The 20,209-nt window shown below is 46.5% G+C and overlaps 2 protein-coding genes across 2 annotated transcripts in view; one reads left to right on the top strand and one right to left on the bottom strand.

Moving 5' to 3' along the window:
• The first annotated feature begins 16,809 nt into the window (after nucleotides 1–16,809).
• On the top strand, nucleotides 16,810–19,090 carry LIN37 (lin-37 homolog (C. elegans)). The gene is made up of 8 exons (XM_006899667.1): nucleotides 16,810–16,881; nucleotides 17,085–17,135; nucleotides 17,426–17,455; nucleotides 17,547–17,632; nucleotides 17,722–17,888; nucleotides 18,609–18,740; nucleotides 18,838–18,911; nucleotides 19,003–19,090. Exons 1-8 carry the CDS (start codon nucleotides 16,814–16,816, stop codon nucleotides 19,082–19,084), a joined length of 690 nt encoding a protein of 229 aa, XP_006899729.1. The 5' UTR covers nucleotides 16,810–16,813; the 3' UTR covers nucleotides 19,085–19,090.
• Nucleotides 19,091–19,784: 694 nt separating this feature from the next.
• Nucleotides 19,785–20,209, bottom strand: part of HSPB6 (heat shock protein, alpha-crystallin-related, B6) — a 1,554-nt gene continuing 1,129 nt past the window's right edge. Inside the window, exons 2-3 of the mRNA XM_006899666.1 lie at nucleotides 20,056–20,178; nucleotides 19,785–19,952 (exon numbers count right to left, since the gene is read on the bottom strand). Coding sequence (XP_006899728.1) covers nucleotides 19,785–19,952; nucleotides 20,056–20,178 — 291 coding nt within the window. The remainder of the gene's footprint in view (nucleotides 19,953–20,055; nucleotides 20,179–20,209) is intronic.

Below are 20,209 nucleotides of genomic sequence, written 5' to 3'. Positions count from 1 at the left end.
CAACTGCCAGAGTAGCAGGGCTACACCGGGTTTTCTGTCTTAGCTCATGGCGCCTCAGCATAAAGTCCTCACAGTGTTAGTCCTTCACCTGTATCTGTCCACCATCGACCCTCCCCTTCCTCATCTTTACTGACGTTTATGTGGAAATGGCCATTGAACTTTTCCCTGCCCAGTTAGACCAGAATCTTTCCACTTTAGCTTGATTTCCCTCTCAGGGCTTTTGTTCTTGGGTTAATTTTAGCTACTGACATACTAATACCAGGTTGGTATTCCTCAGGGAGTGGAAAATGATATGCCTCGATGGGACACTTACTTATTCTGGGAGCTGCTCTCATGAGGAGCCTTGTTTACATTGACGGGCACCTTCATGGATGTCCCACTGGCTTTTAACATCTGACTCATGCTTACTTGGTTTCAGTTTATAAATATAATTGAGCAGTCCTCCTTTTCTATACCAAGTAAACTTGTTCACACTTAGTTTGAGTTTTTTATGTGTATAATAAGCTTTATGCCATTAATTTTAATGACTTTATGATTAAGAATTGATGATCAATAGCCAATATCTAGTTGTAGAACAGAGGTTCTAGACTCTGCTAAAATAAAATATTTGCTGAGAAAGAATAAAGTTCACCTGCTGAGCAACAGTGATTACTCTGGCAACAGTGGAACTCTGGTGGCCTGGGAGGTAAGGAGTTGTACCGTGAATTCAAAGAGACGTGGTTCAAATCTACCAGCTGCTTCTTGGGAGAAAGATAGGCAGTTTCCTCCCATGTGATTTACAGCCTCTGAAAACCCACTGGAGGGTGAACTCTGAGTTGCTTCTGACTCAACTGTACATAACAACAATTGGGCAACACCTTATAAGAATATAAAGTATAGGAAGCACGGATGGAGATATGTGTGTATATACACACAAATGTCACTTAAAAACCCACAGTACATATTAGAAAATGAAATGTCCCACGACCTGGATGTTTTCCTCTTGTCATGTGCCATCGACTTGACTCTGACTCGTAGCGACCTTACAAACAACAGATCTGAACCTTGCCCTGTCCTGCACTGTCCGCACCATCTCTGCCACACTCAGGCTCATTCAGGAACTCACAGTCTAGCTCATTCAGGGTCATCCTCTCTTTCTCTGACCTTCCATCTCTCCCAGAAAGATGTCTCTCTCCAAAGACTAGTGCCTCCTGAAAAGATGCCCAAAGTGTGTGAGAATAAGCTTCCCCATCTTTGCCTCTAAGGAGTACCTTGGTTGCATTTCCTCCAAGAAGGAGTTGTTTGTTCCATGGGATGTTCAGTGCTCCTCTCCAACACCACAACTCCAGGGCATCATTCAATGGTATGTTGTTGTTTATCAAGTGCCATCGAGTAGGAGGTGACTCATGGCGACCCTATGAACGAAAGACCTGGGCACCAGTCTCATAGGGTTTCCAGAGGCAAGCTATTTATGGAAGTGGATGCCACTCTTGCTTCCAAACTTGTTTTAATCGGGGAGCTCCACCACTGTCCACCACGGGTAACCATTCTCGCATTTGACACATCAGTGTCACAGTGTTCAGCTTTACAGCAGCCACGATTTGATGGTGTAGAGCACTATAATTTATAGGAGAGCAGCATGCAGGATGGCCACTGTGGGACTGAGACCCACACCCCTGAAGCTGCACTGAGGGGCTGTGTGAAAACTTCGGCTCTGCTTCCCCACCACCCAGTCCCTGAGCGCTCACCCTCCTATTACAGCACACACACTGGGCAGCCAGCACCTCCTGACCCACTGCTGCAGGCGCCTCTCTCTGCCTTTCTCCTTATCTGTCTCCCTCACTTGACCCCCAGTGGGCTTTAAACTCTTTTGCTCTGCTTGTTTCTGCCTCCTCCTTTGGCTGATTTTCCGTTCCTCCTCCCGTCACCACTGTGGCCTAGTGTTCACCATTACAGGAGGAACCTCACAGGGCATTGAGCCTTGGGCTCCCTAGGGCAGCAGCCTCAGTACCCCACCCTCCTCAGTGGCTGCAGTGGCATCTTCTGGGTCCCTACGAGGGGGTTGCGGTGGGACAGGCAGCCAGGAATGGACCTGGAATCACCTTTCCCTGTCACTCCAGGGCACGGGCAGACACAGGACTAAGAGAGCTAGTGAAAAGCAGATGGCAGGAGAAAGATGGGCAGTCTCCCCTCTTCCAATGCAAAGCCTCCAAAACCTCGCAGGGGTCTGTGGTGAGTCGGTTCTGACTGAATGGTAATGAGTGTGTTTGAATTTTGAGTCCGATGGTCACTTTATTATAGTACTGGGCATCTATAAAGAATCCCAGAAGTTCTCAGGACGCACAGGGTAACCCATAGGGGCAACAATCAGACCTTTTTTTTTTTTATAATGTTCCCAGGAAAGGACTATTTTGATTAACCTTTTCAAGCCAACTTTCCATTAAATTGTTAAATTGTTACAAATAGACATTGGTTCAAATTTGAACCAGCTCCACACCTCAGTACTAAGGTGCCTTTGTCCTCAGGCAGGCTGTTAAATCTGCTGTGTGGCATCTTCCCCAGAATCTGAGGGGTTCCTCAGGTGAGATCAGAAATTACTTTTTGTTAGTTAAAAGGATCTCAGACAGCTTCAGAATAACCCTTGCCTACAATCCAGCATACTCAAGTGGGGGTTGGAAGTCCAGGGCATGTCATAGTCTAGCACATACGGCTCACTTAAGGTGAGGTTGAAGTACTGTTGTTGTTGTTGTGTGCTATCACGTCAGAACTGATCCATAGCTGACTCTCTGGCAGGTTTTCAGAGACAGTTAATCCCATGGGAGGAACTCCTGTGAAGCACCTGATGGATTCAAACTCCATACCTTTGAGACTGCAGCACAGCTTCTTGCCATTACGGGCTCTAAGCTGTAATTTAATATGAGAAACACTAGTGGATCTGAATTTTCACATACAGATTATGGAGAGGAGTGACAGACCCAGCATTCAGTTAAATTGCTGGCATTAGCTACTTACTGGGCTAATTTAACAATGCTTTTTTCTCTCCCAAGTGTCAGACGAAACTTAGCAGGGAAAAGAATGATTTAATGGACTTTCACAACAAACTATTAGGATATAATAAGATGATTGATATATAGATATATAAAATAAGGCTAACAGTATAAAAATGAAATTGACAAAATCTTCACTGTCTTTGAATCACGGGGACCCTTGACTGGGTTTCCAAGGCTGTAAATTTTAAAAGGGACAGACTACCTCCTCTTTTTTTTTTTTACCTTTCTTAAATTAATTTTAATGAAAGTTTACAGAGACTTAGGATTTCCATTCATTCATTGCTGCACTTTTCTCCCTGCCTAGCCTCCCCCCCAGTTCGCTCTTCTCTTTGAAAAAGTAAAAGAAAAATTCTTTCATTGTTATACATTCCCTTCCCCCAAATCCATGTCATTGTGCAGCCTTCATTCTGGACTCCTATCATGGCAATAATACTTAATCACATATCTCTTTTAAATAGTTCTCTCCCTCATCTGTTTCAATGCAGTATACATAATTTATTCCATCTTTCTCAGTCTCCCCCAACCCTGATGTCAGTCCCATTTTACAACAGTGGAACTATGCAGTATTTGTCCTTTTGTGACTGAGATACTTCACTCAGAATAATGTCCTCCAAGGTCACCCATTTTGTAGAATATTTCATGAGTTCCTTGTTTTTCAATGCAGTGTAGTATTCCATTATGTGACTATACCAGAGCTGCTCTATCCATTTGTTTGTTTTTGCAACTCTTTGCTATTGTGAACAAAGCTGCGATAAACATGGGTGTGCATATATCTGCTGGGGTGGCAATTATGGTTTCTTTGGGGTAAACTCCCAGTAGTGGAATTGTTGGGTCAAATGGTATTTCTGTTTACAAGTTTTTGGGAAAGTGCCACACTGCCTTGTATAGTGGTTGCACCATTTTATACTCCTGCCAATAGTGACTAAGTGTTCCAGTCTCTCCACAACCTCACCAGCATTTGTTGTTTGCCAGTACCTCTTCTTTCTCTTGTAGATGGGTAGATTCAAACTGCCACTCTCTGAGTTAGCAGCCACCAGGGCTCAGCATTAAAGTAGCTGCTATTAGAAAGCAAAGTCCAGGGGAGCTCTGGTGGCCTAGTGGCAGGAAGCTGCACTGTAATCCCAGAGATATGTGGTTCGAATCCACCAGATGCTCTGCTGCAGAAGGAGGGGCAATCTCCTCCTTTAACAGTCGGACCCGATTTGACAGTTTACACAAAAAAAGAATTTAAAAAAAAAAAAGCAAAGACCACAAAATTCAGCAAGATTGGTGGAATCTCATTCCTTGATCTTGGGATCATTTCAGTGTGCTCCTGGCCACATGGGCATTTCAGAATGATTTTAGATCTCTAGAGGAAGCTCTAGTGGCATAGTGGTAAAAGCTGTGCTGCAGTCCCAAAGGCTCACGGTTTATATCCACCAGATGCTCCACAAGAGAAGGGAAAGCAGTCTCCACCTTTGCGACTTACTGCCTCCAAAAACCCACTGGAGGGTTAGCAGTGAGTCAGTTCCAATTTTGCGGCACACAACAATGGGGCTGGCAAGTCTGTGAAAGGTTCTTATTGGTTTTTGTTGTTGCTGTTAGGTGCCAGTAAGACAATGACAGCTCATACTGACCCTTTGAATGACAGACGGAAGCTATGCCCAGTGCAGAGCCACCTGCATGTCTCCACCCAGCTCAGCCTCATTGCTGCAGTCTCTACGGCAGTCCATCTTGAAGAGGCTCTTCCTCTTTTTGCCAACCCTCCACTCTTCCAAACATAATGTCGTTTTCCAACAACTGGTACCTCCTGACAGCATGCCCCAAGTAAGATGCTGGTGCACTCTCTTTGCCTCCATGGAGCACCCTGTTGCACGTCCTTCAAGACTTTGTTCTTTGCTGTAGAAGTCCATGTTTTTTTAGTACTCTTTGAAAACACTACAATTCAATGGCATCAGCTTTTCATTGGTCTTTTCCTTCTTAGTTGTCTAACTTTCCGATTCATAGGAAGCAATTGAAAATACCATGGCTTGGATCAAGTGCACCTTAGTCTTTAAGTTTATATCTTGGCTCATTAGCACTTTAAAGAGCTCTTTGATAGCAGATTTTCCCAATGCAACGTTTTAAAATTTTTTGATTGTTGTTAACCATGGGTGTTGATTGTGGATCCACATGAAACAAGAAATCATTGAGTGGCAAGAAGTTGCACTGCAATCCCAGAAGTATGCGGTTCAAATCCACTAGCTGCACTGGAGAAGGAGGGGCAATCTCCTTCTGTACCAGTCAGATCTGATTTGACAGTACACACAAAAAATAATAAAATAACATTTACATTGAGGATGGTACTAAAACAGTGTTCAGATCAGTTGTTCATAGGGTCGCTATGAGTTAAGCTCGACTCAACAGCACCTAAAAACCACACCCCTATACTGTTGCCTCTTGATCCAGTTGTGAAAATTTTGTCTTCTTTATTTTAAGGTATAATCCATAATGAAGGCTACAGTTTCAATTTTTCTTCAGTAAGTGCTTCAAGTCTTCTTAACTTTCTGCAAGAAGGTTGTATCATCTGCATAACATAGGTTATTGCTGAATCTTCCTCCAATCCTGGTGCCACATTCATCTCTATATGGTCCAGCTTCTTGAGTTATTTGCTCAGTATACATATTGAATAGGCATGAAATATTCTAAAGCCCTGCTGGCACATCCCTGACTTGACATCACGCAGTAGCCCCGGGTTCTGTTTTAGTATCTCTTTGTTGGTTGGTGTACAGGTTCTGGTTTGCCATCCTCTTGTAGCTTGGGTGTTGCTGTGATGCTAGAAGCCATGCCATCCATATTTCAGATACCAGCAGGGGTCACCTATGGTGGGCAATTTCATCAGAGCTTACTCACTAAGACATAGAAGCAGGGCTGGCCATCCATTTCTGAAATAACAAGCACTTACAAACATGACTGGCAGGGGCACATTGTCTGATACAGTCGGAAGATAATCCTCCTGGATCAGAAGGCACTCAGAGTGCGGCAGGGAAGAGCTGCCTCCTCAAAGTAGAGTCTACATTACTTTCTTTAGTTGAGACAAATATATCAAGTCTTGATGTTCTGTAATTTGGCAATATGTGGGTTGGTAAATAGGATGAGATAAACTTCTTGCCAGCAAGAAAAATCTGTGGCCTTCCACAGATTTTGGCTTATTGATAATTGAACACTTAAACAGTTGATGACTGGCGAGTGCCAACAAGATGGTGAACGGGGAGCTGAACGTGGATAGTCTCATCACCCAATTGCTGGAGGAACTCTACTATGCTTAGTGGTAAAAAGATGCACTACAGCCGGCGCAGTGGGAGCTGCGGCCCGGCGGGAGCTGCATCACTACTGACCTGCCCTCGGGTTGACTCAGCAATTCTGCTAAATCACCACCTGTAGCAGAATCATCACCTGTACTAGCTACCCCAGAGGAAATCGGTGAGATGCAAAGGAAAAAGGAGCTGAAACTCAAGATAAAGGAAGAACATCTTGCTGCTTTGCAGTTTGAAGGCTGCAGCACTTCCATGATACATCTTCAAGGATATGAGCATGTACGGCTGGGCACGGTTGATGGCAGTGCATCTAAATTCCTGGGTCGATCTTCATAATAGTCTATGTGTTTCCTACTGCCAAAGGGGCACTTTAGAGTAGTGAGAGAAGACCTTCACCCTGAAACCCACAGCGTCCCTTTTCAGCAGGAAGTAGCTAAGAGAATGCGCCATCCCCTTTTCCTTATGAATCAGGGTGAAGTCTCTCTCAGGGAGGAGTGATAGGTAATGGCAAGGGACACACTGACAAGGGAGATTGATCAGAACTGGCTTTGGTGGGCACTGTGGCAATTGGACAATTAAAACAGACATGGTGGGGGAGGGAGGAACGGACTGGGGAGGAGGGTGGAGAAAGCGGTGCAACAATGAATGAATGAAAACCCCAAATCTCTGTAAATGTTCATTAAAACTAATAAACTTAAAAAAAAAATACAGTTGATGACTGGCCCTCAGTGAAGATCAAGGCTCAACAGCAGGAATGCAAGGATTCCCAAGGAGAAATGGGTGAGTCTCGTGGCTCCCAGCCACCCCCCTGCAGAGCCCGCTCAGCGCCTCACAGCCACTGCAGCTCCATGAGGCTTCCACAGCCGGAATGAATGGATTCCCTCACCCAGGATGGATGCTGGGCACCGGCCCTCCTCAAGACTGGTACAGCGAAGCCACCACACTGCCGCAAGGTGGACTTGTTCTGGAGAGAATTCTTGGAGCCAGGATGGCGGCTGTGGGGGAAACAGGCGACCGCTGACCACCCGCACAAGAGGGGCCGCGTGCATGCTGAGCCCCATGCGGCGGGGTGCGGTGGCGCGCCCCAAGCGGCCGCTTGCGCTGGGGGGGGCCACATGCCTCCCGCTGGCCTCCTGCGCTGGGGTGGGGGGGCGCACACCCCGCTGGCTGCCTGCATAGGAGGTGGGGAATGGGATGCATGCCCGCCATCTGCAGGTTTGGGTTTCCTTGGGCAGGCCAAAGAAGACAATTACCTATAGAATGGATTGCTGAAAGTCACTGTGAGTCTGATGACCTTAACAGTGGCAGCATGCACAAGAGGACTGACATCCTAAATGTACCACATATTTTGTTCTGTTGAATGCTTCTGCCAAAAGATGGTTAGACCTGGGGGGAGACTGTTCACAATTCTCAGGTTCCCTTTATCATATATAAAGGGGGAGGGCAGGGACACCTACTTCAAAATATAGTATGACCACTTATGGGGAGGTAAAAGTGACAGTGCTGGAATTGGAGGGGGAGTATACCAGCCAGCTCCTGGGGAGTGTTGCCCTGCTCAGGATGGGCTGCCCTCGGCCCCCGGCTCGGGGTGAGCCTTTGTGGCCCTCAGGGTGAGCTCCTCAGTCCCCAGATAGTGCCATCTGACCCCTGCGTGGGGAAGGGGGGGGGGGAAGAATGCCTAGGGTATCCAGAGAATGTTACCTAGGCCACCTTCTGCCACCCTCCCCCCCCAGTAAACCTGAAAGCAACACTCTCAAAGCCCTTCTATTTGTAACTCACAAGTTTGTTCTCTCTAGGTTTGCTCCCTTTCCTATAGGTAACCGTAACACTGAGTTTTACTCCAGAATTGACCCTGAACCCAGTGCCAGTGACAAAAGGGAAATACAACTGACAGCTAAGGAAGCAAAGGAGGATGGAGCCTCTGGGTTCAACCAGCCATCCCCACTGGACCCACCTGGGAAAACACTTTGCAGTCCAGAGGGGAGCAAATGACAGGAAAATATCTTCTAACAGAGCAAGAAGGCAAGCAGCTTTAACCCAAGACCACCAGTAAGGTGATAAAGCGCCCTCCCTTCCCCCCTTTACACCTACACCCCTGTTCAGCATGAAGAAGCCAGAGAGTTGGCATCTGGTTCCCAAATCAATAAGACAGTTGGTTTAATTGCCATTGGAAAATGCTTGTCACTCCTCTGTAGCATCCGGTCCCCACTGGATCCTCATCATTTCCTTCACCTGCTCCCCCCACAGACAAAACTGTGCAGCTCTGCAGCTGCATCCTGGCCCATCCTCACGCTTCTGCCCCCAACCCTCACCTCCTTGTACCCCCAATATGTTTTTCCCAATTAAAAAAAAAAGAATTAAAAAAAAAAATTAAGGGAGGGCCTGGGGATTTCAGTAGTAATATGAGATGAGTTGGTGAGGCCCCATGGAATTGACCTTAAATTCAGGAAGACCAAAGGGAAGACTTTGATCCAAGATAAACTTAAAGACCCACAAAGTTTAGCTAATTGGGTTTTTTCTTATACCATAAGTTCTTTTACAAAGCCAGAAGATGAAGGATGAAAAGGATAATAATGCCTTTGAAGCAGGAGAAATTCCACATTATTTCTTTCACTTGTCCAGGAAATTGAGTCACTGCAAAAGGTCTGTCACTGCAAAGAATTTTTGGTCCTTCTCAAATAGGGGTTGTATTCTCAAGAAGTTTCTTAGCTACAAAGATTGTAGTCACATTGGGGTTAGGAAAGGCCCAATGTGAAAACCTATAATTCATGACTAGTACAAATGTATAGCCATTTGACAGTTGGAGTTCTTGTTTTACTATGTTGTTGCTGTTGTTAGGTGTTGTCGAGTCACCTAAGACTCATAGTGACCCTCCCTGTGAACAACAGATCTGAACCTTGCCCTATTCTGTGCCATCTTCACAATCTGCAGTAAACTCAAATCCATTGTTAATAGTCACTGTGTCAGCCCATCTTGTTGAGGGTTCTCGTCTTTCTCTGACCCTCCACCTTTCCCAGCATGATGTAGTTTTCCAAGCACTGGTCCATCCTGACAACATGCTGAAAGGATGTGAGATGACGTTTCACTATCATTGCCTCTAAGGACCACTCTAGTAGTACTTCCTCCAAGAGAGACTTGGTTATTCTTTTGTCAGTCCATGGGATAGTCAAAACTCTTCAAAACCACAGCTCAAAGGTATTAAATTCTTCTTTTGTCATCCTTATTGATTGTCTAACTTTCATATCATATGAAGCAGTTAAGAAGGCCAAAAGCTCAGATCAGGTGCATGTTAGTCTTTAAACTGACATCATTGCTCTTTATTACTTTGAAGAAGTCCTTAACAGCAGATTTTCCAATGGTTGGGCGGCTTCCCATCACCAAAGAACTTTAAACAAGTTTCTCTATTGTAAAAGAAGGGGATGAAATAGAGAAAGGATTAATTTTCCTTTTTTTATTATCATCCTCTTTCTGAACAACAGCAATGTTTTTTTGGGGGGACACAGGCTGTACAAGTGTTCTTTTATATACTTTTTTTTAGTGAAGGCCAGGCATAAACTTGTTTCATGTATAAGAAGATAGTCATGGCAAGGCAAGCAAACAAGATTTATGACACTCATTCAGAACTGGAGAGTCAGAATTGACAAGTACAATGTCAGTTCAATGGTTAGAGTCCAAATCTTTAGTCTTCAGGCTTGACCTTTGTATAAAGAGTGTAGGCAACATGAAGCTGACTGAGTCCGGTCTCTTCAAAACCAGCAAGGGGGAACTGACCCCATCAACAGCATCCACAGTAAAAAGCCAATTCCTGTGAGGTCAGACAAGGTCCCTAATGCTCCTGCACCTACTTCTATTAACTCCAGCACCCACCCTACTGCCCTGTTGGATCCAAAATGCATTGAAAAGCTTCATAGATTTCACAAAACCATACTCACAGTTATGAGTTTATTAAGGAAGTTAACAGGCTGTATAATTCAGGTTGGCAGCAGGATATAGTCCCTCAATCTTTACAACTTCTCACACATGGCCACAGGCCCCTTGACCATCAGCCTGGTTTAAGACACAGTGTTACAAAGTTTCCTTAGTCCTGCCTGTTAAGGTGTCTTTCCTCCAACAAGCTTGGGTGAAGGCCTCTTGCACTGGCTCTGTGGGGCAGCAGTCCTACGTCAGCTCTGTCCCATGTCAGTCTCTGGTTCTCTGCTGAGGCTGCTGTTGCTCTTGTATATAGATCCTGGTCTAGGCTGGCACACAGGAATGTCTGGCCCCCAAGGACACGTCCTGCTTCCTCTTCCTTGGTGGTGAGATTCCTAATTTCTGCTGATGAAATGGCTCAATTTCTTCTTTTATTTTTTTAAAGAAATAATCTTTTTTTAAAATTTTTTTTGGGATGTGTGTGTGTGTGGGGGGGGGTTACCGTCAAAATCAGATCTGACTGGTACAGGAGGAGATTGCCTCTCCTTCACCTGCAGAGCATCGGGTGGATTCAAACTGCATACCTATGGGATTGCAGTGTAGCATCTTGCTACTAGGGCTCACTTGAAACTGTTTAATTTAAATCTAGTAACAGGCCACCTCTTATGGAAGACTAGTGTACCCTGTTTGTATAATCACATTCATTCATCTATGTCACAAAGTCAAAGTAAAAATCTATGGCTAGGAAAGCCACTTTGAACAGTAAACCCTTGATACCATAACCTTTCACGAGAGTTTTCAGGAAGAAGCCTTGAACTCAGCAGAGGATCCCCGCACCCCCCCCCCCAAGGTCAAAATGAGCATGGCAGTCAGAGTCTCAGCAAACTCTGGTCTTCGGAAAAAATAGGAGACTTCTCAGCAAGGGAGCAGAAATTCAGGGCTTAAATGTGAAGTTATCACTTTCTTTAAATGGTAAAATCCAATGGTATCTCTTTTCTCTGGGGTACCCTGGTGGTGTAGTATGTGACATGCTGGACTGCTAATCAAAAGGTCAGAGATTCAAATCCATCAGTTCAGTTGCTCTGCAGGGGAAAATGATGGGGAGTTCTCCCATAAAGATTGGCAGCCTCAGAAACCCAGTGAAGGGTCATGGAGAGTCAGTATCGATTCAACAGCAGTAGATTTTGGTTTTCTCTGCTGTTGTTGTAACGTATCATCCAGTGGCCTATGACTATATGCTGTGTTCGTAGCAACCCTGTGAACAGTGGATCTGAACCTTGCCCTGTCCTGTGCCATCTTCATCTCTCTAATATACATTGCTGTAGTCAGTGTATCAATCCATCTGATTGTGGGTCTTCCTTTCTTTTGCTGACCCCCCACCTTTGCAAACATGGTATTTTCTCGGGACTAGCCCCTCCTGACAAAATGACCAGAATATGAGATGAAGTCTCACCATCCTTGCCTCTAAGGAGCAGCCTAGCTGTACTTTCTCCAAGACATATTTGTTTGTTCTTTTGTCAGTCGATGAGATAGTCCATTTCTATCTGATACTGCAAGTCAGAAATTGATTCTTTTTCTGTCATCTTTATTCATTGTCCAATTTCAGATGCAGAGTAAAAGACCTTGACTATTTACCCTAAAAAAAGCATAACTGCCACCCAAACAGATATATGCACACCCATGTTTATCACGGCTTTGTTCACAATAGTAAAGAGTTGGAAACAACCTATGTGCCCATCAACAAACAAATGGATAGAGAAACTGTGGTATATTCACACAATGGAATACTACGCTGCATTGAAAAACAAGGAACTCATGCAATATTATTCAAAATGGGTGACCCTGGAGGACATTATGCTGAGTGAAATATCTCAGACACAAAAGGACAAATACTACATAGGGCCACTCTTGTAAAACGAGACTGACATCAGGGTTGATGGAAGACTGAGAAGGAGGAGATAAATAATGTATACTGCATTGAAACAAATGAGAGAGAGAACTGTTTAAAAGAGATATATGATTGCGTATTGTTGTCATTACAGGAGTCCAGCACGAAGGCTGCACAGTGGAGTGGACTTAGGGGGAGGGATTGTATAACAATGAAATAATTTTTCTTTTAGTTTTCAAAGAGAAGAGTGAATGGGGGGAGAGAGTGGACAGGGAGAAAAGTGCAACAGTGAATGAATGGAAATCCTAAGTCCCTGTAAACTTTCATTAAAATTAATTAAAAAAAAATCCCTGCAAGGCAAGCAGATAGGGAAAAAGAAAAAAAAAGACCTTGACTTGGATCAGGTGCACTTTAGTCTTCAAACTAACATTACTGTTCCTTAGCACTTAGGAGGGGTCCTTGACAGCAGATTTCTTTTCTGATGTAACATGTCTTGATTTCTTGAATCCTGGTACCAGGGGTGTTTTTAACTGTGGATCCAGTAAGATAAACTTGTTAACTACTTCAGTATTTTCTCCATCTATCATGGTACTGACTGTTGGCCCAGTAAGGATTTTTGTTGATGTTGAGATGTAGTCCATATTAAAGGCTTTGATCTTTTTTTCTTCCTTTTTTAATTAATTTTAATAGACATTTACAGAGGTTATGGATTTCCATTCATTCATTCATTGCTGCACTTTTCTCCCTGCCCACCCCTCCCCACCAGTTCGCTCCCCTCTCTGAAAAGAAAAAGGGAAAAAAAAATTCCTTCATGAGTATACAGTTCCCCCATCCCTTCCCCCTAACCCCCAAGCCCGAGTACACTTCTCTATGCAACCTTAATTCTGGATTCCTGTGCTAACCATAATACTCACTCATATATCACCTCTAATCTATTCTTTCCCTCATCTGTTTCAATACAATATACATAATTTATCCAGTTTTTTCTGTCATACTCCAACCCTGATGTCAGACCCATTCTACAACAGTGGCACCATGCAGTATTTGTCCCGTTGTGACTGAGATATTTCACTCAGCATAATGTCCTCCAGGGTCACCCATTTTGAATAATATTGCATGAGTTCCAGGAGCTCTGGTGGCCTAGCGGCAAGAAGGTGCACTGCAATCCAAGAGGCGCACGGTTCAAATCCACCAGATGCTCTGCTGAAGGAGGGGCAATCTCCTCCTGTACCAGTCAGATCCAATTTGATGGTACACGCACAAAAAATAATAATAAAATTTAAAAAAATATATTGCATGAGTTCCTTGTTTTTCAGTGTGGCATAGTCTTCTATTGTGGATATACCACAGCTTCTCTATCCATTCATTTGTTGATGGGCCAAGGCTTTGATCTTTTGCAGTGAGTGTTTGATGTTCTGCTCTCTTTTAAAAAGCAAGGTTGTATCATATGCATAACGCAGGTTATTGACTCTTCCAATCCTGATGCCAAATTATTCTTCTCTTCTTCTTACAATCCAGCTTTTAAAATTATTTACTCCATGGTCAGAAATTAGCTGAATGTTGTTTTTTCCCCTTTCAAGGAAGGTGGTGTGTTGTTTTTTGGTTTTTTTTTTGTGGTTTTTTTAAAAATTTTTTTTGTTTGTGTGTGTGTGTACCATCAAATCTGATCTGACTGGTACAGGAGGAGATGGCCCCTCCTCCGGCAGAGCATCTGGTGGATTCGAACCGCGTATCTCTGGGTTTGCAGTGCAGCTTCTTGCCACTAGGCCACCAGAGCTCCCCTAAGGGAAGCGGTTTAAGCTTCCTTTCAAGGACAGTTTACGCAGCGTATATCTGTGGTATATCTTCTGTCACAGCATGCTAGGTCGAAGTCAGTTAAAGGCTGTTTACAGCATTCCTCACCTACTGCACGTGCTTGTGTGTCTAAGTTCAGAACTTGGTGTAGTCCATAGGGAGTTGCACTGCTAACCCAAAGGCTACAAGTCTCTGGCAGCAGGTTTCTAGTTCAAGTAAGAAAGCCTCAAAAAGGTAGACATTTTTCTCTTAAGTTCATATTGAGCTCAGGTGGCCTAGTGGTAAGAATGCAGGCTGTTCGAACCCACCAGCTGCTCGATGAGAGAAACATTGGCACTCTTCTCCCATGCAGTTTACAGCCTCTCAAAACCCCCTGGAGGGTCAGCTCTTAAGTCAGCTCCGACTTGACAGCACATAACAACAAAAACATTTTTAAAGTATATTGTTGTTGTTGTTATGTGCCATCGAGTCCCTTGTACAAGAGCCCTAAATGCCATTCTATCCTGTGCCAACCTTGCCGTCTCAAACACACTCATTCCCACCACCCCAATCACTGAATCGATCCATCTCATCAAGGGTCTTCCTCTCCTGCACTGTCCCTCCACTCTCCCAAACATGATGTCCCCCTCCAAGGACCGGTCCCTCCTTGCAACATGCCCAAAGTATGTCAGACGAAGCTTCAGAATCCTTGACTCCAAGGAGCATTCCGGCTCCACCCTCTCCAGGACAAACCTGTTTGTTCTCCTAGCAGTCCATGGTATATTCAACACTCTTCTCCAGCACCACAGCTCAAAGGCATCAATTCTCTTTCTATCATCCCTTGTCACTGTCCAACCCTCCAATGCATAGCATGTAACTGCAAAGACTATAGCCCAGATCAGGTACACCTTAGTTTCCAGCCTGACGTTGTTACTCTTCAGTACTCTTGAGAGGTCCCTCACAGCTGACTTTCTCAATGTAATTCGTCTCTTGATTTCTTGGTTGCTGTTACCCAAATAAACTAAAACTGCTAACTATCTCAATCTCTTCACCATCCATACTGATGCTGCCAGTTGGCCCAGTGGTGAGAATCTTTGTTTTCTTGATGTTGAGCTTCAATCCGTATTGAAGGCTGCAGTCCCTGACCTTCCACAGCAAGCGTTTCAGGTCCTCCTTGGTTTCAGCAAGCAGGGTTGTGTCATCTGCATAACGCAGGTTGTTGATGACTGTTCCACCAATCCTGATGTCACATTCCTCCTTGTATAGCCCAGAGTCTCAGATGATCTGTTCTGCATACAGATTGAAAAGGTATGGAGACAAAATAAATCCCTGATGAACCCCCTTCTTGATTTTGAACCATGTAGTGTCTCCTTGCTCTGTTCTGACCACTGCCTCTTGGTCCAAGTATAGGTTTCGCATAAGTACAGTCAAATGCTCCGGGATTCCCATTCTTCTCAGAGTCAGCCATAGCTTGTTGTGATCCACACAGTCAAAAGCCTTTGCATAGCCAATGAAGCACAGAAAGACATTCTTCTGGTATTCTCTGCTTTCTGCCAAGATCCATCTTACATTAGCTATAATATCCCTAGTACCATTGTCCTGAAGAAGGTGAAGCCAGAATGCTCCTTGGAGTCAAGGATTCTGAAGCTTCTTCCGACATACTGTGGGCATGATGCAAGGAGGGACTGGTCCTTGGAGAGGGACATCATGTTTAGGAGAGTGGAGGGACGGTGAAGGAGATGAAGACCTTCGATGAGATGGATCGATTCTGTGACTGGAGTGGTGGGAATGAGTGCGTTTGAGATGGCATAGCATAGAACGGCATTTAGAGCTCTTGTACATAGGGTCGCTATGAGTCGCAAGCGACTCGATGGCACATAACAACAATAAACAACAACCATGATCTCTTCTAAATCCAGCCTGCACATCTGGCAGTTCTCTTTTGACATTGCTCCAATCGTTTTTGGATAATTTTCAGCAGAATCTTGCTTGCGTATGATATTAATGATGCTGTTTGATAATTTCCACACTCTGTTGGGTAACCTTTCTTTGGAATGGGAACAAATATTGATCTTTTCCAGTCAGTTGGCCAACTGGCTGTCCTCCAGATTTCTTGGCACAACGTAGTGAGCACATCCAGGGCAGCGTCTGTTTGTTGAAATATGTCAATTGGTGTGCCGTCAACTCCTGGAGCCTTGTTTTTTGCCAATTCCTTTAGAGCAACTTGAACTTTCTCCTTCATCACCACAGGCTTTTGCTTATATGTTATTTCATGAAATTCTTCTATATCAGCCAATTCCTTCTGATACATTGATTCTGTGTACTCCTTCCATCTTCTTTTGATACTTCTGGGTTATTTAACATCCTACCCAAAGTATTTTTCAACTCTTTCAGCTTTAGAAACACTGAGCGAGTTTGGCCCTTTTGATTTTCTGACTCCAGCTCTCTGCACATTTCATTATAGTATCTTGCTTCATTGTCCCGAGCTGCCTTTTGAAATTTTCTGTTCAGCTCTTTGAGGGACACATAATAGTAACATACAAAAGGTTAATATGGAGAGTGAGTTTCTGCGATGTACCTCATCCGTTATAAGCTCTTTGTACATTAGTTTCATTATTCAACCTTACTAAGAGACATACAGTATCAGGCTTATTTAAATCTTGCAATAATCCTAGCAAATAGACATCATCAAAGAGCTGTTTCAAAATGAGGAAACATCTCAGCCAGGTGAGGAGTCTTACTTTGGTTCCCGCCGTGAGCCTATGGCATAGCTTGAAGTCCCAAGCTCTTGTTACCCACTGTAGTTCTGTAGTCTCTGCAGCTAGCTCTTGGCATACCTGGCCAAAGGATTCCACGGTGTCAGTTACATGCACTTCTCTAGCCTGCCACCTGGGGGCCTCAGTACTGACTGCACTGTACCCTCTCCCCTAGAGTTGGAGATGGCCAAGGCCCGGAACCAACTGGATGCTGTTCTGCAGTGTCTGCTGGAGAAGAGCCACATGGACAGGTTGGAACCCAAACCACCAAGGGGCTCCAGGAATGGGGGAGGGAACCTGGCAGGTTGAAGTTGAACCCTCGGGCTCTGGGTGGATGTGGGTGGGGCTCCCAAAGCTGGCTTGGGGAGAAAGGTATCCCCTGGGGAGGTCACTGAGTGCCTCTGCCACTCTGAGCCATTGGAGCCCAGAGTAAATGGTTCTCTTCTGCTACCAGAGAGCGTCTAGATGAGGAAGCTGGGAAGACACCCTCAGACGCCCACAATAAGTAAGCTTTTTTGGATAGGATCTGGAACTGAAGGTTTGTGGTAGATAACTCTTTCCCTCAGCACAGCCCTGAGCCCTCTATGTATACAAAGACCCATGGCAGAAGGAGACTTTGATTCTCTCATGTTTGGCACGTAATCCCTAAGGGCATGGGTGGGACACAAGGTTCAAAGGGTTGGTGGGATTTATGGGGCATCTCAGGCTTGATCCCAGCATCCCAGGGTTCCCACAGAGGTTCTGTGCAGCATTCAATGTGAGTTCATCCTGCTGACACCTTATCTCTCCCCATAGGGACTGCTCCATCGCAGCCACTGGAAAACGGTAAGATGGGGGGTGGGATGGGAGCAGCCAGGTGACAAGGGTTTCCCAGTCCCTACCCAGATCCTGACAATTCCTTCCCCACCCTCTGCAGGCCATCTGCCCGCTTCCCCCACCAGCGGCGTAAGAAGAGGAGGGAGATGGATGATGGGCTGGCCGAGGGAGGGCCACAGCGATCCAGTGAGTGGGTGCTGGCCTGAGAGGGCAGGCAGGGGGCCAGAGGGCTGTGTAAAGAAGTTTACCCACCTTCCACCCCCCACGGTCCCCAGACACGTATGTGATCAAGCTGTTTGACCGGAGTGTGGATTTGGCCCAGTTCAGTGAGAACACACCTCTCTACCCAATCTGCCGTGCCTGGATGCGCAACAGCCCCTCAGCCCGGGAGCGTGAACACTCACCCACTTCGCCCCTACCTCCACTACCTGAAGATGAGGAGGTGGGCCCGATGCTGGGCCCCGGTCCAGCAGACAGGAAAGGTGGTGTAGGTGGACAGGTACAAGGGGTCACCTCTAGCCAGGTGGATGGGTACAAGTCTCTCAGATGTGACTACTGAGTCAGATGTGGTACACAGATGTGAAGCCCTAGAGAGTTAAGTCCTAGATAGACAGGCCTGGTCTGATAGGAGGAGGCTGAATACTACTGGGCAGACAGACACAACTTCCAAATTAGGGGTTGCCAAGCAGTAGATTTCCCCAAGAGCTAGGCTAGGCAGGAATCCTTCTGGCAGACAGATGTGAGGATCTGGCCCAGGGAGTGAATTTTCCCCAGATAGACATGACTCCTGGCTAGAGGTGGCCAGAGGTTGCCAGGACATATCTGACCCCTTAAAATGACAAGAGTGGAAAGGAGTTTGCCAGGGCAGGCAGATAGGGCCACCTGGTTTGGAGAGAGTAGGAAAAGACCCCAGTGATGCAGAAGTGATACCTGGAGAAGGTCCCTGAGACAGGCAGACATGAATCCCTGGGTTTGCAAGGACAGATGGGAGGTGCATAGGGCAGGCAGAGCTGACCCACAGGTTGTAAAGGGTCTCTGCCCTTTAAACATGGCTCCTCAGATCTGCTGGGCTCTTGTTCCCAGGAAAGGCAGGAAAGACTGCGCATTCTCAGCTCTCTGCTCTGACTCTCCTGGGTGGGGTGTGGGGCCCTTGTTTCCCCAGGGGTCAGAGGTTACCAGTAGCGAGAGTCGGGATGTATACAAACTACCTCCACCCGTGGCCCCTGGAGATGCCTGCAGATCCCGCATCCCATCCCCCCTGCAGCCTGAGACCCAGGGCACCCCAGAAGATGAGGTTGGTGAAGTGGGTACACTGGGTTGGCCTGGGGTTGAGGGAGGTCACATGATGGGAATAGGACATGGCCACTCACCCTGGCCCTTTGTCCACACAGCCCTCGGAATCAGAACTTTCACCCTCCACGCTCATTTTCCGCAACATGCAGCGCTGGAAACGCATTCGCCAGAGGTAAACTGGCCCCAGCCTGCCAGCTGCCCTCCAACCCCACCCCGTGGTCGCTGCGGCATCAAATGACCCCTCCCTTCGCCTCCCACCCCAGGTGGAAGGAAGCATCTCAGCGGAACCAGCTCCGTTACTCAGAAAGCATGAAGATCCTCCGGGAGATGTATGAGCGACAGTGATTTGCCTCCGCTTCAGAACCCCAATAAAATAATCCCCTCTACTTTGACCACTGCTTGCTCCATCCAGCCCGACTATGTTTCAGACACAGGCAGCTGGCAAAGCTCCAGCTTTTATTAAGGCATAGACTGGGGTGGAGAATGGTGGGACAGGGACAGGAAGGGGTTCAAGGAGGGACAAAGGCCTTGGGGAATAAAGAGTACCTTCCTGGTTGATGGTGGATGATAATGTGGAAGGTAGATGATCTAGGTGTCAGGCTGGTGGCTGAGGGTCAGAAGAAAGGGGTAGTTTTGCTTAAAACTGGAGGTGAGGGCTGGGGAATGTCTGCAGTTTGTAGGTGAATGTTCTGGCTGGCCTGGATCCAGAGTTTTGGGGACCAGATCTAGTTGGTCTGCAGTGGGAGGTTTGCAGAGTCCAGGGGTGGGGTTGCCTGACAACTGTGGAGGCAGGGTGAACATACAAAATCAGGATTTAGGAGTCTTTTCCTATCTGAAGGGAGTAGAGGAAGGAGTCTCAAGGGGAAAAATATCTGCCAAGAAAGTGGTGTCAGTGAGGATGGGTGGCTGAAAAGTGCACGTGGGTGGAGGAGGATGGAGGGGCTGGGGCAGGATCCAGGATGGGGAGGTGCGTGATCTTGGCAAGCTTTGGGCATCTGGCTGGGTGGAGTCAGGTCGGCTTTAAGACAGGGGGCCTCCGGGGCTCCTACTTGGCTGCAGCTTGTGGTGGCGGCAGGGACTGGGCGGGCGCAGGGGCGGCCTGGATGGACAGAACACCCTCAGGGGACAGTGCCGATGTCACGGCTGTGGGGTCCACACCCGGGGGCAGGCGGTAACGGCGATGGAACTCTCGTGCAATGTAGCCATGTTCATCCTGTAGGGGGAGCGAGGATTGTGAGCAGTGGGGGCCGGGCGGCCCCTTCCCCCAGGGAGCCCCCTCGCTGCTCCGCCCCTCCCGTCCACGTCAACAAGCTCACCGGGCGCTCCTCGTGGCGTGCATGCACCTCCACGTGTTCGCCCACCACCTTGACGGCGATCTCTTCTGGCGAGAAGTGCTTCACGTCCAGCAGCACGGAGAAATGTCCGGGGCCAGTCGGCACCTGCAGCCCAGGGTGGGAGTGTGGGGCCGGG

This window comes from Elephantulus edwardii, unplaced genomic scaffold (genome assembly GCF_000299155.1).
Source record: "Elephantulus edwardii isolate Elephantulus edwardi_28Jun2011 unplaced genomic scaffold, EleEdw1.0 scaffold00266, whole genome shotgun sequence".
NCBI lineage: Eukaryota > Metazoa > Chordata > Mammalia > Macroscelidea > Macroscelididae > Elephantulus > Elephantulus edwardii.
The sequence above is the reverse complement of the archived record's forward strand: the minus strand, read 5'-3'. Positions and strand labels throughout refer to the sequence as shown.

What these genes read in the sequence shown, in the direction of transcription:
- LIN37 (XM_006899667.1), top strand. Translation starts at nt 16,814, where the DNA reads ATGGCCAAGGCCCGGAACCAACTGGATGCTGTTCTGCAGTGTCTGCTG. An exon ending in GGGAGGGCCACAGCGATCCA is followed by an intron (nt 17,633 to 17,721) that starts GTGAGTGGGTGC and finishes CACGGTCCCCAG; the next exon opens with ACACGTATGTGATCAAGCTG. An exon ending in CACTACCTGAAGATGAGGAG is followed by an intron (nt 17,889 to 18,608) that starts GTGGGCCCGATG and finishes TTGTTTCCCCAG; the next exon opens with GGGTCAGAGGTTACCAGTAG.